The sequence below is a fragment of the Sphaeramia orbicularis genome, chromosome 13, assembly GCF_902148855.1.
Source record: "Sphaeramia orbicularis chromosome 13, fSphaOr1.1, whole genome shotgun sequence".
Taxonomy (NCBI): domain Eukaryota; kingdom Metazoa; phylum Chordata; class Actinopteri; order Kurtiformes; family Apogonidae; genus Sphaeramia; species Sphaeramia orbicularis.
Genome location: NC_043969.1, coordinates 16,272,727 through 16,286,081, shown reverse-complemented (window position 1 = coordinate 16,286,081; position 13,355 = coordinate 16,272,727). Strand labels below are relative to the sequence as shown.

Below are 13,355 nucleotides of genomic sequence, written 5' to 3'. Positions count from 1 at the left end.
TTTACATATTCATTTAACTACATGTGTGTAACTTTTCTTGCTGTTTCTTTTAAGTGTTTGCTCACTAAATCCTCCCCTCTCATCTCATCTGCTTCCAGTGTGCTGTGAGTTGTTGTGTGCACCTATAATACGTGCCTTTCAGCTGTTTGTAGAGCGGTTGATTTTTACTACCATGTTCTCACTATTAGATGATGTGTCCCAAATTCAGGCACTAGATTCTCTGCAAACTCTGCATTTTTGGACTAAATATGTCACTACACAAAGACAAAGACTGTTCCATTTTAAAAAAAACTTCTGCAAATGAGTCCAAGGAAGAAATATTCGGATTAACCCATAAAGACCCAAACAGCCAGCCATTGATAATCCTATCAATACATGTAAATACTTGGTGTAAAACACAGTTTGTCATCTTTTCATGGTCATCAGATATGACCCATTTGGACGTTAAGAGGTTTTGTAGTGAACGCGGAAACACCGTCATCTTCTACAACATTGATTCACCAGTAAAACCAATGGAGATTGATCAATGATAGTGGATGGAGACACTTGGTTTATGTTCAGAAAATTATATATTTTGTTGAAAAAGTCATGCTCTTTTTCTGATATTGTGACGATCAACTTCAATCTAAACTTTTATGAACATTTACATGATCAGTAAATTAAATATGGGAAAATACCTGATTTTTATTGAAAAACCGCGAAATACAGAGGGTAATATTGTAATAAATGTAGACAAATCACTTAAGAAAGCTTAACCCTTTCATGCATACTGGTCAGTCCAGTGGACAGCTATTCTACAGCTGTTCTCTTGTATATTCATGGATTTTTTTTTTTTAATTTTTAAATTTTTTTTTTTTTTTTACACATATCTTTATTAAAGTTTTAAGACACTACATATCTTTTCTGACATGAATTGGTGATATTATGTAGATCTCTCCTGAGCATAAACCCCCAGAATCACAAGCCCTCCCCATAGTTTTCACACAATTTATCAGTAAATACATGTTTCTGTGCGTCAAAAATTAAACGTGTGGTGTCCAGCTGAGTGGACATTTTTGCAACTTCATGAAAAATAGGTTCATAAGATTTTTTTTTTGTTCATTATTATTATTTTTTTTTAAGTTTTATTTATTTTTTTACATTTATTTTTCAGAAGAAAATTTTCAATTGCATTGTTTTTGTCATGCCTAAAGAGGAATAAAAACACTCAGGAAAAAATTTTGATTAAGGTTCTCATAATTCGTGCATGAAAGGGTTAAATAACTGCCATAAAAGTAGCACTGGCTCTTTATGGGTTAAATCTAGTTGGGGAGAACCATTAGTAAGATTAACACCACAGTAGCTGAACTTGAGCATAAATGAACGTAAATGTGTGAATTAAACTATAATTAAGCCACGAGTTTCATGTAAACTAAGCGTTAACCAACTGTTTGTGCAGTGTTGAGCTACTTTTCTGACCTTGTGAATCAGGTTCAGTTGTGTTTTCAGGTCTTTGAAAGTCCCCGTGTCTGCAAACTTAAACTATTCCAACCCACAGACTGGAACACCTGCCGTCTCTGCATGACAACAGCTATTTCCCATCAATATTTACCACTCAGTTGTCCTACCACACCTCCCTCTGTGAAGGAGAAATCACATAAGGCAGCTCTGTCTAGAATAATGCAGTGTCCAGTTCTGGTCAACATTCACTGCTGTTTTTCTCCTCGCTGGTTGATATTCTTATACTTTCTTTGTGGCAAACACATTTTCCGATAACCAGATTCCCATATACTGCAGAGCGTAGACAGGAGACCGTATGCGTGACCTCCTAGAGTGCAGCTATTATGTATTTCAACCCCAGCTGATATTCATTTTGTTTAAACAATAAACAGGGCTTTCAGTTTCTGTTTTCGAGCCAAGAACCCTGTAATCAAATTAGACAGCATTGAAATTAAGCAAACTGATACCCAACATGAATGAATCAAAGTTCAATTACAGCATGTTTCATTTCTGAAGTGGCTTAATTTGGAAGTGGATCTTAGCACAAACTCCAGAGGCTCTGTTGAACTGTTCAGAACATTTACCTGTCAAGTCTGCAGAAGGGGTGACGAGTTTAAAGCGAGGGAGGGAGGGAGGGGGGGGTGGAATGAGAGGCTAAGCCTTGTGGGAGACAATTTGAATCTCGACAATTAGTCTCTGCTGTCGCTTGGTTTGATCTCACACTGTGAAAAATGTTTTCAGGAGCTTTAATTGTGTAAAGAGCACATTTTGGAATGCTAATTAGAAATCTGCTGCTCTCATTTTTCAGGGTTAAATCATATATTCAGAAGCAAGAATGGTGCTATGATGGTGAGCATTTATCACAGACACATCATTATACATGGTGACAAATCAGTTTACATGTGGGCAGACTTCCCTCTCTGACTGCATGACAAAAAAATGACGAGGACAAACTGCAAGGGTTGCAAACACTAACAACTGTTAATCATTTTTACTCCCGCGCCTGAGTTGGCCTGATCATGCCGTGCCCGCTCTCGCCATGGTTGCCTCTTGTGGTGTACATAATGAAAAGAATGGAGCCGTCAGTCATAATGGCTCTCTAAATAGCATTTTCTGCTTTATTAGTCATACTTAATGGTGTTGAAGGGGCTGTGAGTGATGCAAAACCCCTTTGTTCAAAGCCTTTCTCTTACTGTGAACGGTTCCTGATCGAAAAAAGATTCCCTGACAATTGAGGCTGAATGTGTTTTACACGCTGGGCTTACTTTGCCTATTTTAGAGGGGAATTGTGCATGCTCTCATCAAAAAGATTGATGGCATGAGCGAGGAAATAAAAGATGGAGACAGTGTGCATAGTGCCACAGCAGACAGGTAGTTGGACCAAAAAAGCAGTCCCATTCATTTTAGATAGACAGCTCCTTTGATATTTCATCATATGAAAAAAAAAAAAAAAAAAAAGTGATGCATCACCAAACTATCCACCCACCTAGATGGTATGAAAGCAAAATGGTACCAATTATAAATATCCATCAGAGCCTAAAACGAATCCTAGATGTTTACAGAGTGTTAGTCACGTATGGCTGTCTGACAGTTTCATGCCTCTACATGTGAAAAATGCATCAAATTTCAGCAATACGTGTCATATGTATACTTTTCTCCATCTGCACTGATCAGTAACTGAAGAGCTTTGAGTAAAAAGGGGAGGAAAAAAATAAGAAAGAAAAACTAAAAGAAAAAATAAAAGCAGACAAAACAAGAGAGACACTAAGTCCAAACTACTTACGCTGAATGTCAATTGTGACACTGGTCTCCTTGCCATTAGGGACTGCCTTGTTGGAGGCCTTACAGATAATCTGCTGACCCGTCTCGATGTTGGAAGGCGATAGGTAGAGGGTGCTCACGGTACTTTCCCTCCTGCCATCTCGGAGCAAGGTCTGCGAAGAATGAATAGAGAATGAGTAAAGTTAAAGCTGTAAGTGCAGTAAGTGCAGGTTGCAGTGCAGATGAAAGGTTAACTCTTACGTCTGGACCCTCTGTTGCTGCTCGGTCAGATAAACCGCCTTTTAGGAATTATGGATTTGGAGTCTCATGGCGATCTAATCTAATTTAATTTAAAATCGTAAACAGAAACTACTTTAAACCCAACACTTGGAGTCAAATGAGTCCTTAATTTTATCTTCAACACTTCAATGATAAATGCTTTTAGAATATGTTCAAGCAAAGCAGAGACGGGACAGACGGTTCAGCGATAAGCTTTGATGGAGAAGGTGTAAAATTGGAAAAAAGGCAGCAAATTCATGAATACACACATTTCGTCCCTTGGGGCTAGAGCCACAGGCAAACCCTCTAAAAACTAGCCTGTAGTTTTAGTCCAAAGCAGATTGATTTAAAAAAAAAAAAAAACAGTAGAAATATGTGTTTTGAGCTTCTTTTGTGTGTCTGCAGAGCTGCGCTCTAGTGCATGGCTTGTCATACTCCACAAAGGAAATCAATCTTCTTTTCAGCGCTCATCCTCTGAGCCTTACATTGTGGAAGCCATCTGGAATCAGTTGGTAGCGCTCAGTAGCTCTCACTCTCCCTCAAACGCTCAGGGGAGGGTTCTGGGAGTCTATGTTAACCAGTGCGGGACCGAACAAAGTCACCGACTAGAACAAATTGTGTGGGCAACAGGGCACATGGTGGTCAACCACAAAGTCAAGATGCATTTCCCTGCCATCCCTTTAAATGAGGCTCACTGTTACTCTGTGTTTTTACAGAAACAAGAACTTGTAATACTGCTGTACAACAAACATTTTCCAAATATAGTAAAAAAAAAAAAAACTCTACCACACTATGTTGACCAAACTGAGCTCACTGTGGACTTGCTTTACTGCACTGCTACCTTTGAATAAGCCTCACAAATGCATGGATATCTTCATGGATATTTCCTGTTCTTGGATTTGTGTTTGTAGCATAACATACAGCGGGAAAAACTGTCATGCTCCATCCTAACATGTGGCGTACACAGAATTTTACTGTGCTTTTTGTACATCTGAATGATCCGCAAACACACACGTTTGAATGTCTACAGCTGTGGTTCCCAACCTTTTTTGGCTCATGACCCCATTTTAGCATCACACATTTCTGGCGACCCCAGACTTTCAAAACAGAGACATTTTTTTGCTGAAATTAATTTTGTTTTCCTTGGTCAGGATATGTACAGTCAGTCCAGCTTGTATTTACAAGGCTGACAATTAATACTGAACAAACAATAACTCAAAATGTTTTTAAGTTCTTTTGATTTGTCTTTATATACTATGTAAAGAAATGTTTACCATACCCATGTTTAGTATCTTTTTTTTCAGCACAACTTCATCTATCTCATCTGCCTATTATTTTTTCACTTTAACCTACTATATCAACACAAAAGGCCAAAAAACACACAAAAATTACAAAATCCGATTTGAAAAATGTATATAATTTATTGCATAAATGACACAAAGATGCTTAACGAACTATTTCAAAGACTTTAACCCTTTCATGCATGAATTATGAGAGCCTTAATCTAGATTTTTTTTCCCCAACTGTTTTTATTGATTGAAAATTTTTTGATTGAAATTTTTTTTAAGAACCTAATTTTTCATGGAGTTGCAAAAATGTCCACTTGGCTGGACACCATGTGTTTCATTTTTGAAGCAAAGAAACATGCATTTACTGATATACTGTGTAAAATCTATGAAATAATAATAATAATAATAATAATAATAATAATAATAATAATAATAATAATAATTATTATTATTATTATTATTATTATTATTATTATTATTATTATTATTATTATTATAATGGATTGTATTTTATATAGTGCTTTTCTAGACACCCAAAGCACTTTACATTATTGATCCATTATTCATTCACTCTCACATTCCCCCTCTGGTGGTGGTAAACTACATCTGTAGCCACAGCTGCCCTGGGACAGGCTGACAGAAGCGTGGCTGCCAATTCGCGCCTACGGCCCCTCCGACCACCACCAAACATTCACACGCATTCATACACCAGTGTGAGTAGCACTGGAGGCAAGGAGGGTGAAGTGTCTTGCCCAAAGACACAACAGCACATGGTCAGAGCGGGATTCAAACCGCCAACCCTTCGGTTATTGGATGACCCGCTCTACCACCTGAGCCACAGCCGCCATTAAAGATATTAATGCCGCTAATCTGATGTTTTCTCACATTTTAACATACTCTAATACTAGACATTACTCACTTCATGGAGATAATATGCAAAAAAAAAGAAAAGAAAACTTTTTGGTTTAAAAACAAACTATTAATTACAGTCTAATAACAATATCGTGGTCAAGGTTTATTTATATAGCACACTTAACAGACACTACTGTCCCAAAGTGCTGTATATAATAATGAAACAGAATAGGAGTAAAAGACAATAAATAGAATAAAACAATACCGGCACATAGTTCATGCATTAAAAACAAGCAATTGATTTACACTCAAACATGTTCGTACAGATCAGGTTGATCAAAAACAGTAAAGTTACAGTAATTATATGAATGTCAGTGTATGGGATGGCACATGAGAGTCCACTGTGTTGGCTGATATGGAACTAAAACAACAAAAACCATGAATATACAAGAGAACAGCTGGAGAATAACTGTCCACTGCAGTGACCACTATGCATGAAAGGGTTAAAAGTGAATATTGGTCCCAAATATTAAGTATATAAAATCAAAACTGTAATAAATTAAAAATATACTCAAATATTTGACCTAAAGGCATATCTTTACATAGGCGTTTTCTCCGGCAACCCCATTTGAATTCCAGGCAACCCCACGTGGGGTCCCGACCCCAAGGTTGAAAAACACTGCTCTACAGTGAGATATAGGCTGGTACATTACAATAAAATATCCTCACAAAAATCATGAAATATAAGTAGCATGTATAAATATGTATCAACCATAATTACAGCCCATTAATCATTAGGTCTGTCAAACTGAGGCTCATTATTACTGTATGAAACAGTGGCAATTACCTTCTCATTTGTCTACTTTAATGTTAGGTTTTCTTTGCAATGTAACTGTAATCCATATACCTTCTGTCTTAAGGATTCATTATAAAGCATTTAATTAAAATTTCATTTAACTTTTAAAATCATGCAAGTTAAAAAAAAAAAAAATACATATTTTTATCTGAGTGTTTTAAAGTTGAAGTGGCTCATGTAACAGTAAAACAGATGTAGAATTTCCCAGAGATAAGCAATAATTCCAGCGTATTAATGAGCGTTATGTACTTTAAGGTTATTGCAGATGCTATCCATGTTACTCTGAAGTTCATTTATATGTGAGGAACCATGTGATGAAATTCATAGTTGTGCATGAGTCACTTCTAAAGCAGAACGCATTAGCTGTCAGACGTGGGATATGTCAATGTAATATCCTTTCTGACACAATCAGGATTGTTTCCCTCGTCGCTCTGGACCTGTCTGAAGTCATTAATCTTAGAAAAGAGGTTAGCTGGCTGCTGCATTGAATTCAACACCATGCTACATTACAAATTGATAAATTTTAATATCGTATCCCACAGCCTGTGTGAAGATCTAACCATGCCAGGAGGCGAATAGCAAAGGTAACGCATCTGTGACGGGAAGGATCACTTTTCGGTATTTAAAGTTGCATCAGGCAGTTTCGATCTCTGCGTAAATGAGAAAAAAAGAACAAAGATCACATTATGAGGCGCTGCCTTTCAGCTCAGTGTGATGGTTTCAGAAAATATTAGCATAAATGTAAAAATATTAAACCATCCATTATATGTAAGATTATTTCGTGGGAGTGGTGAACTGTATTGTCTTTGCAGGTCATACTGTCTTCTAGAAAATTTATTCCACATTCACCGTATTTACAATATTAACATAACCTCATTCTTATTACACACCACTCAATTTAATAATTTATTTACCCTTTCTCCAATTATTTATAAAATATGCAGTTTATTCAATGATCTTTTATATCTGCACCTCTTAAAAATATGAAATAAAGTAGATTATAAATTGACAACTTTCTATTTTATTTAACTCATCTCAACTTTTCTTTTTGATTTTGGCTTATATGTTAAATCTTTTATAATGCAGCAATTAAAGATATGTTTACTTTTATGTTACAACATTTAGTCAGATATCATTTATATTCCAAAGTCATTTATAGCATAAAGAATACCACCAAGACCTGAGGAAGGGAAAGAGCCTTGACAAGGTCAGGAACAGGGCATGTGCAGAAAAGAAGTTTTCTTTCAGTGACAGAGAATTTACCTAGTAAGCAAAAGCTAACAATTTATGCATCATTCACATTCTTCTCTTCAGGTCTTTGAAATGCTTTGATATCGAATGCATCTGTGGGTTGTATTCAATTATTTAATCAGTCATTTTTTAAATTCTGGACCACAAAAGGGTTCTTTAACTGCAACTGTTAATTGCTTTAACTTTGTTCAATATATTGATGTTAAAGTGAAAACATACACGGTCATAGAGGTTAAATATGTTTATTTTTCTTTTAAATAACTCTCCTCTTAGCCAACTAAACATCTCTTAAAACATTTCATGCAGCATTTAATCAACATGATATTTATTTTCTGATCCTACTTTTTTTCTTTTTTTTTTAATTTTTGATGTTAAGAAAATTATGTTAATAATTATTATGCTATAATGTTTTGAGATCTGGCGACTTTAAGGTCATTTTTAAATGGTAATTGCTTTATTTGTAACCATTCTGCAATCTTTCACCAAGTGTGATGATTAAAATTAGTGCTGTCAAACTATTAAAATTTTTAATCAGATTAATCACAGGGTTGCTGTGGATTCAATTTCGATTAATCACGATTAAATATCATTCATTTTTAATTTATATTAATCACGTTTCATTTTGCAAACACTGAGCAAACAGATTCAAAAAAGAAGGGAATATATACTGTACATATGCACTTAACGTGTTTGTTGCAAGCTGAGCAACGCATTATCTGAAGTGCTGGCAGAATCCCTGACTAATGTTTGCTTTGCGTTAATGTGGTATTTGAAGCTGGAAGCGTTTTGGTGAAAAGAAAACTCCTTCCTGCAGAGTGTGTGTAATACTTTATGTTGGTCGACGGTTCCGTCTTGTTTTTTTTGTACTCATATTTCCATCCAGAGGACCAATGAGCTGTTTAGTGTCTTCCTTCTTTATTGGAGAGTTAAAGCAATGTCCAAGCATGAAACTATGTAAAAGGAGTTACAAAGACACAATTTTTCAGAGGTACAGTGATGAGGGAGGTGTTGGGTACAACTGGGTGTTATAAAGATGTACAAGTATGTGGTTTGTGTATCTATGTGTAGGTGTTTATGTGTGTGTGTGTGTGTGTGTGTGTGTGTGTGTGTGTGTGTGTATATATAGGTATATTTGTATGTACACTGTATTGCCAAAAGTATTGGCTCACCCATCCAAACAATCAGAATCAGGTGTTCCAATCACTTCCATGGCCACAGGTGTATAAAATCCAGCACCCTGGCATGCAGACTGCTTTTACAAACATTTGTGAAAGACTGGGTCGCTCTCAGGAGCTCAGTGAATTCCAGCATGGAACTGTGATAGGATGCCACCTGTGCAACAAATCCAGTCGTGAAATTTCCTGGCTCCTAAATATTCCACAGTCAACTGTCAGCTGTATTATAAGAAAGTGGAAGTGTTTGGGAACGACAGCAACTCAGCCACGAAGTGGTAGGCCACGTAAACTGACGGAGCGGGGTCTGTGGATGCTGAGGCGCATAGTGCGAAGAGGTCGCCAACTTTCTGCAGAGTCAATCGCTACAGACCTCCAAACTTCATGTGGCCTTCAGATTAGCTCAAGAACAGTGTGCAGAGAGCTTCATGGAATGGGTTTCCATGGCCGAGCAGCTGCATCCAAACCATACATCACCAAGTGCAATGTAAAGCGCCGGATGCAGTGGTGTAAAGCACGCCGCCACTGGACTCTACATCAGTGGAGGCGCATTCTCTGGAGTGACCAGTCGCGCTTCTCCATCAGACAATCTGATGGACGGGTCTGGGTTTGGCGGTCGCCAGGAGAACGATACTTGTCGGACCGCACTGTGCCAAGTGTCAAATTTGGTGGAGGGGGGATTATGGTGTGGGGTTGTTTTTCAGGAGCTGGGCTTGGCCCCTTAGTTCCAGTGAAAGGAACTGGGAATGCTTCAGCATACCAAGACATTTTGGACAATTCCATGCTCCCAACTTTGTGGGAACAGTTTGGAGCTGGCCCCTTCCTCTTCCAACATGACTGTGCACCAGTGCACAAAGCAAGGTCCATAAAGACATGGATGACAGAGTCTGGTGTGGATGAACTGGACTGGCCTGCACAGAGTCCTGACCTCAACCCCATAGAACACCTTTGGGATGAATTAGAGCGCAGACTGAGAGCCAGGCCTTCTGTCCAACATCAGTGTGTGACCTCACAAATGCGCTTCTGGAAGAATGGTCCAAAATTCCCATGAACACACTCCTAAACCTTGTGGACAGCCTTCCCAGAAGAGTTGAACCTGTTATAGCTGCAAAAGGTGGACCCACGTCATATTGAACCTCATAGACTAGGAATGGGATGGGACTGAAATTTATATGCAAGTCAAGGCAGGTGAGCAAATACTTTTGGCAATATAGTGTATGTGTATATGTGTGTGTATAGATGTGTTTATTAATATGTATTTACATATATGTGTTACTGTATTATGTGTTTATGTAAATCATATTACATTTGTTCATAATAATATAAAGCCAGAAACCAAATTATTTAATAATAAGTATCAGTCATATTATAGTGTATAGTATAGATATGCTTAGATTAGGAAGGTTATTATTGTTATTAATTATATAAGGAGAAGGGGTGGGAGTTTATAAGTCATACTTCTTCTCACTCCTTTTCGAATATGTATTAGATGTCTTATGTTTAAGTGTTTTATTTATTTTCTTCTGTTTTTGACATTCATTTTCCAAATAAATACATCAATCAATCAATCAATTAGTTGGTTGATTCGCAGCCTGTCAACTGCTCATATATGCATGCGTGACGCTAACTCTACTTGGACAAACTGACTCAAATGCATTGCCAGAGACGTTCAGAATCATTCTGAGCTGCAGATGGGTTAATTGGGTAAACATTTTTAATCAGATTAATCGTAATGATGGATTAATCTGTGTTAATGCATTAATTTTGACAGCCCTAATTAAAACGCAACGTGATATTAAAAACACATTGTACACATAAATCCATGGAAGAAGGAAAGGGTTAAAAACAAAATGAAACTGAGTGAAAACAATCGCTGCAAATGGGGAAATAAAAGACTGAGGAATGAAAATGAAATTCATCAACACTAAAACAGTTCTGCATATGCTTTAGCAATTTTATCTGGCATTAAACAGTGACACAATTTAACAGCGAAGCTAAAGGGTATACAATAAAGAGGCAGTATTCTGTTCTTGCCAGTGAGAAAAGCTCATAAAACTACCATTACTTTATTTTTTACACCTAAACTCCCCGGTCTCCTACTCACCTCTCTGCTTACCACCCGAGCGTTTAGAAAGATATGTAGCACGATGGGGAGAATGACTTTCTCTGAGGGGTATGCATCATGTTTTTCAAATGATCTGTTGTACCATTCCACTAAAGTATTATGGAGGAAGTGTGCACACCTTCAAACCACAGCTCAGACCTAGAGGCTGCATATTATTAACAATCCTGTACAGTTTGCCACAGAACAGCTCCAGTGAAGCAGATGGGAGTTGTGAGTTTAAAGGAAGAGAGAACATTACTCATTAATATCTCTTGCCCACATTTTCACAGTAAGTGCTGATATTCAAGCTAGCACCTCTTCATGTTTTTTTTTTTTTTTTTTTTTTTTGAGTTGCCCCTCCATGACTCCACATACTCATGTTTTTTTTTTTTAACCCATAAAGACCCAGTGCTACTTTTGTGTCAATTTTTCTCTATATTTAACATTTTAAGAGATTTCCCACCACTTATTATGACATTATTATGTATTTTGCAGATTTTCAGTGAACATCAGGTATTTTCCTGTATTCAATTTACTGATCAGGTAGTAGGAGGTCGCCAAATGTTGTGTACAAAGGGATGTATGTTTGTATGTACAATCGTGGAAAAAAAAAAATATTAGACCACCCCTTGTTTTCTTCAATTTCTTGTTCATTTTAATGCCCGGTACAACTAAAGGTACAGTTGTTTGGACAAATATAATGAAAACAACAAAAATAGCTCATAATAGTTTAATTTCAGAGCTGATTTCTAGCCATTTTCCATGTTTTCTTGATAATAACCCAAATCACTTCAGTTCTTGCATCAAAGCTATTGCATTGTAGTGACAAAAACAGTTCTTTTAGACATTCCATGTTTTCTTTTCTGTTTGTTTTAGTCACATGATACACACATGAGTTAGTACTTGATTGCATAACTATTGTTTTTGATGACTTTTGATGGTTTGATAATTTTTTTTTTTTCGCGACTGTATGTATGTTTAGTATGTATGGGGTATGTATGTGTGTATTTTAGGTTATTTTTACTTTATAATATTCTAACTTCTTTATTATATGTCACATATTTTATGTGTTTTTAGTAGCATGTGTTGTGTTTTATGTGTTGCAGTACAGCTTGTTTTTGCCCTTGTCCAGGCAAAATTTCTCAGACAATAAAGTAAACCTTGTATCTTGAACCCTGATGTTCATAAAAGTTCAGATTAAAGTTTATGGTTATTATTTCAAAAACAGAGAAAACAGAAGGAAAAAGTGACTTTTTCAGCAAAATACATCATTAACTTAACCTTAATTCACTTAAACAGTGTATATATTATATATACTAAACATCCATTTATTTACCCATATATGTTTTTTTTTTTTAATTATCATGTTTTCAGTTGCAATTATAAACCCAGTGCTACTTTTGTGTCAATTTTTCTCTATATTTAACATTTTAAGAGATTTCCCACCACTTATTATGACATTATTATGTATTTTGCAGATTTTCAGTGAACATCAGGTATTTTCCTGTATTCAATTTACTGATCATGTAGTAGGAGGTCGCCAAATGTTGTGTACAAAGGGATGTATGTTTGTATGTACAATCGTTGAAAAAAAAAAAAATATTAGACCACCCCTTGTTTTCTTCAATTTCTTGTTCATTTTAATGCCCGGTACAACTAAAGGTACAGTTGTTTGGACAAATATAATGAAAACAACAAAAATAGCTCGTAATAGCTTAATTTCAGAGCTGATTTCTAGCCATTTTCCATGTTTTCTTGATAATAACCAAAATTACTTCAGTTCTTGCTTCAATATCTATGGCATTGTACTGACAAAAACAGTTCTTTTAGACATTCCATGTTTTCTTTTCTGTCTGTTTTAGTCACATAATACACACAGGAGTTAGTACTTAATTGCATAACTATTGTTTCTGATGACTTTTGATGGTTTAATTTTTTTTTTTTTTTCCGCGACTGTATGTATGTTTGTATGTATGGGGTGTGTGTGTATTTTAGGTTATTTTTTCTTTATAATATTATAACTTCTTTATTACATGTGACATATTTTACGTGTTTTTAGTAGCATGTGTTGTGTTTTATGTGCTGCAGTGCATCTTGTTTTTGCCCTTGTCTAGGCAAAATTTCTCAGACAATAAAGTGAACCTTGTATCTTGAACCCTGATGTTCATAAAAAATCAGATTAAAGTTTATGGTTATTATTTCAAAAACAGATAAAACAGAGGGGGAAAGTGACTTTTTCAGCAAAATACATCATTAACTTAACCTTAATTCACTTAAACAGTGTATATATTATATATACTAAACATCTATTT

General features: G+C 36.1%; 1 protein-coding gene across 12 annotated transcripts in view; it reads right to left on the bottom strand.

Annotated features, from left to right (window-relative positions):
* kirrel3b (kirre like nephrin family adhesion molecule 3b) overlaps positions 1-13,355 on the bottom strand; it is a 319,395-nt gene that overhangs the window by 68,983 nt on the left and 237,057 nt on the right. For all 12 annotated transcript variants that reach the window (XM_030152030.1, XM_030152029.1, XM_030152038.1 and 9 more), the window contains one exon: positions 3,263-3,413. In XM_030152030.1, coding sequence (XP_030007890.1) covers positions 3,263-3,413 — 151 coding nt within the window. The remainder of the gene's footprint in view (positions 1-3,262; positions 3,414-13,355) is intronic.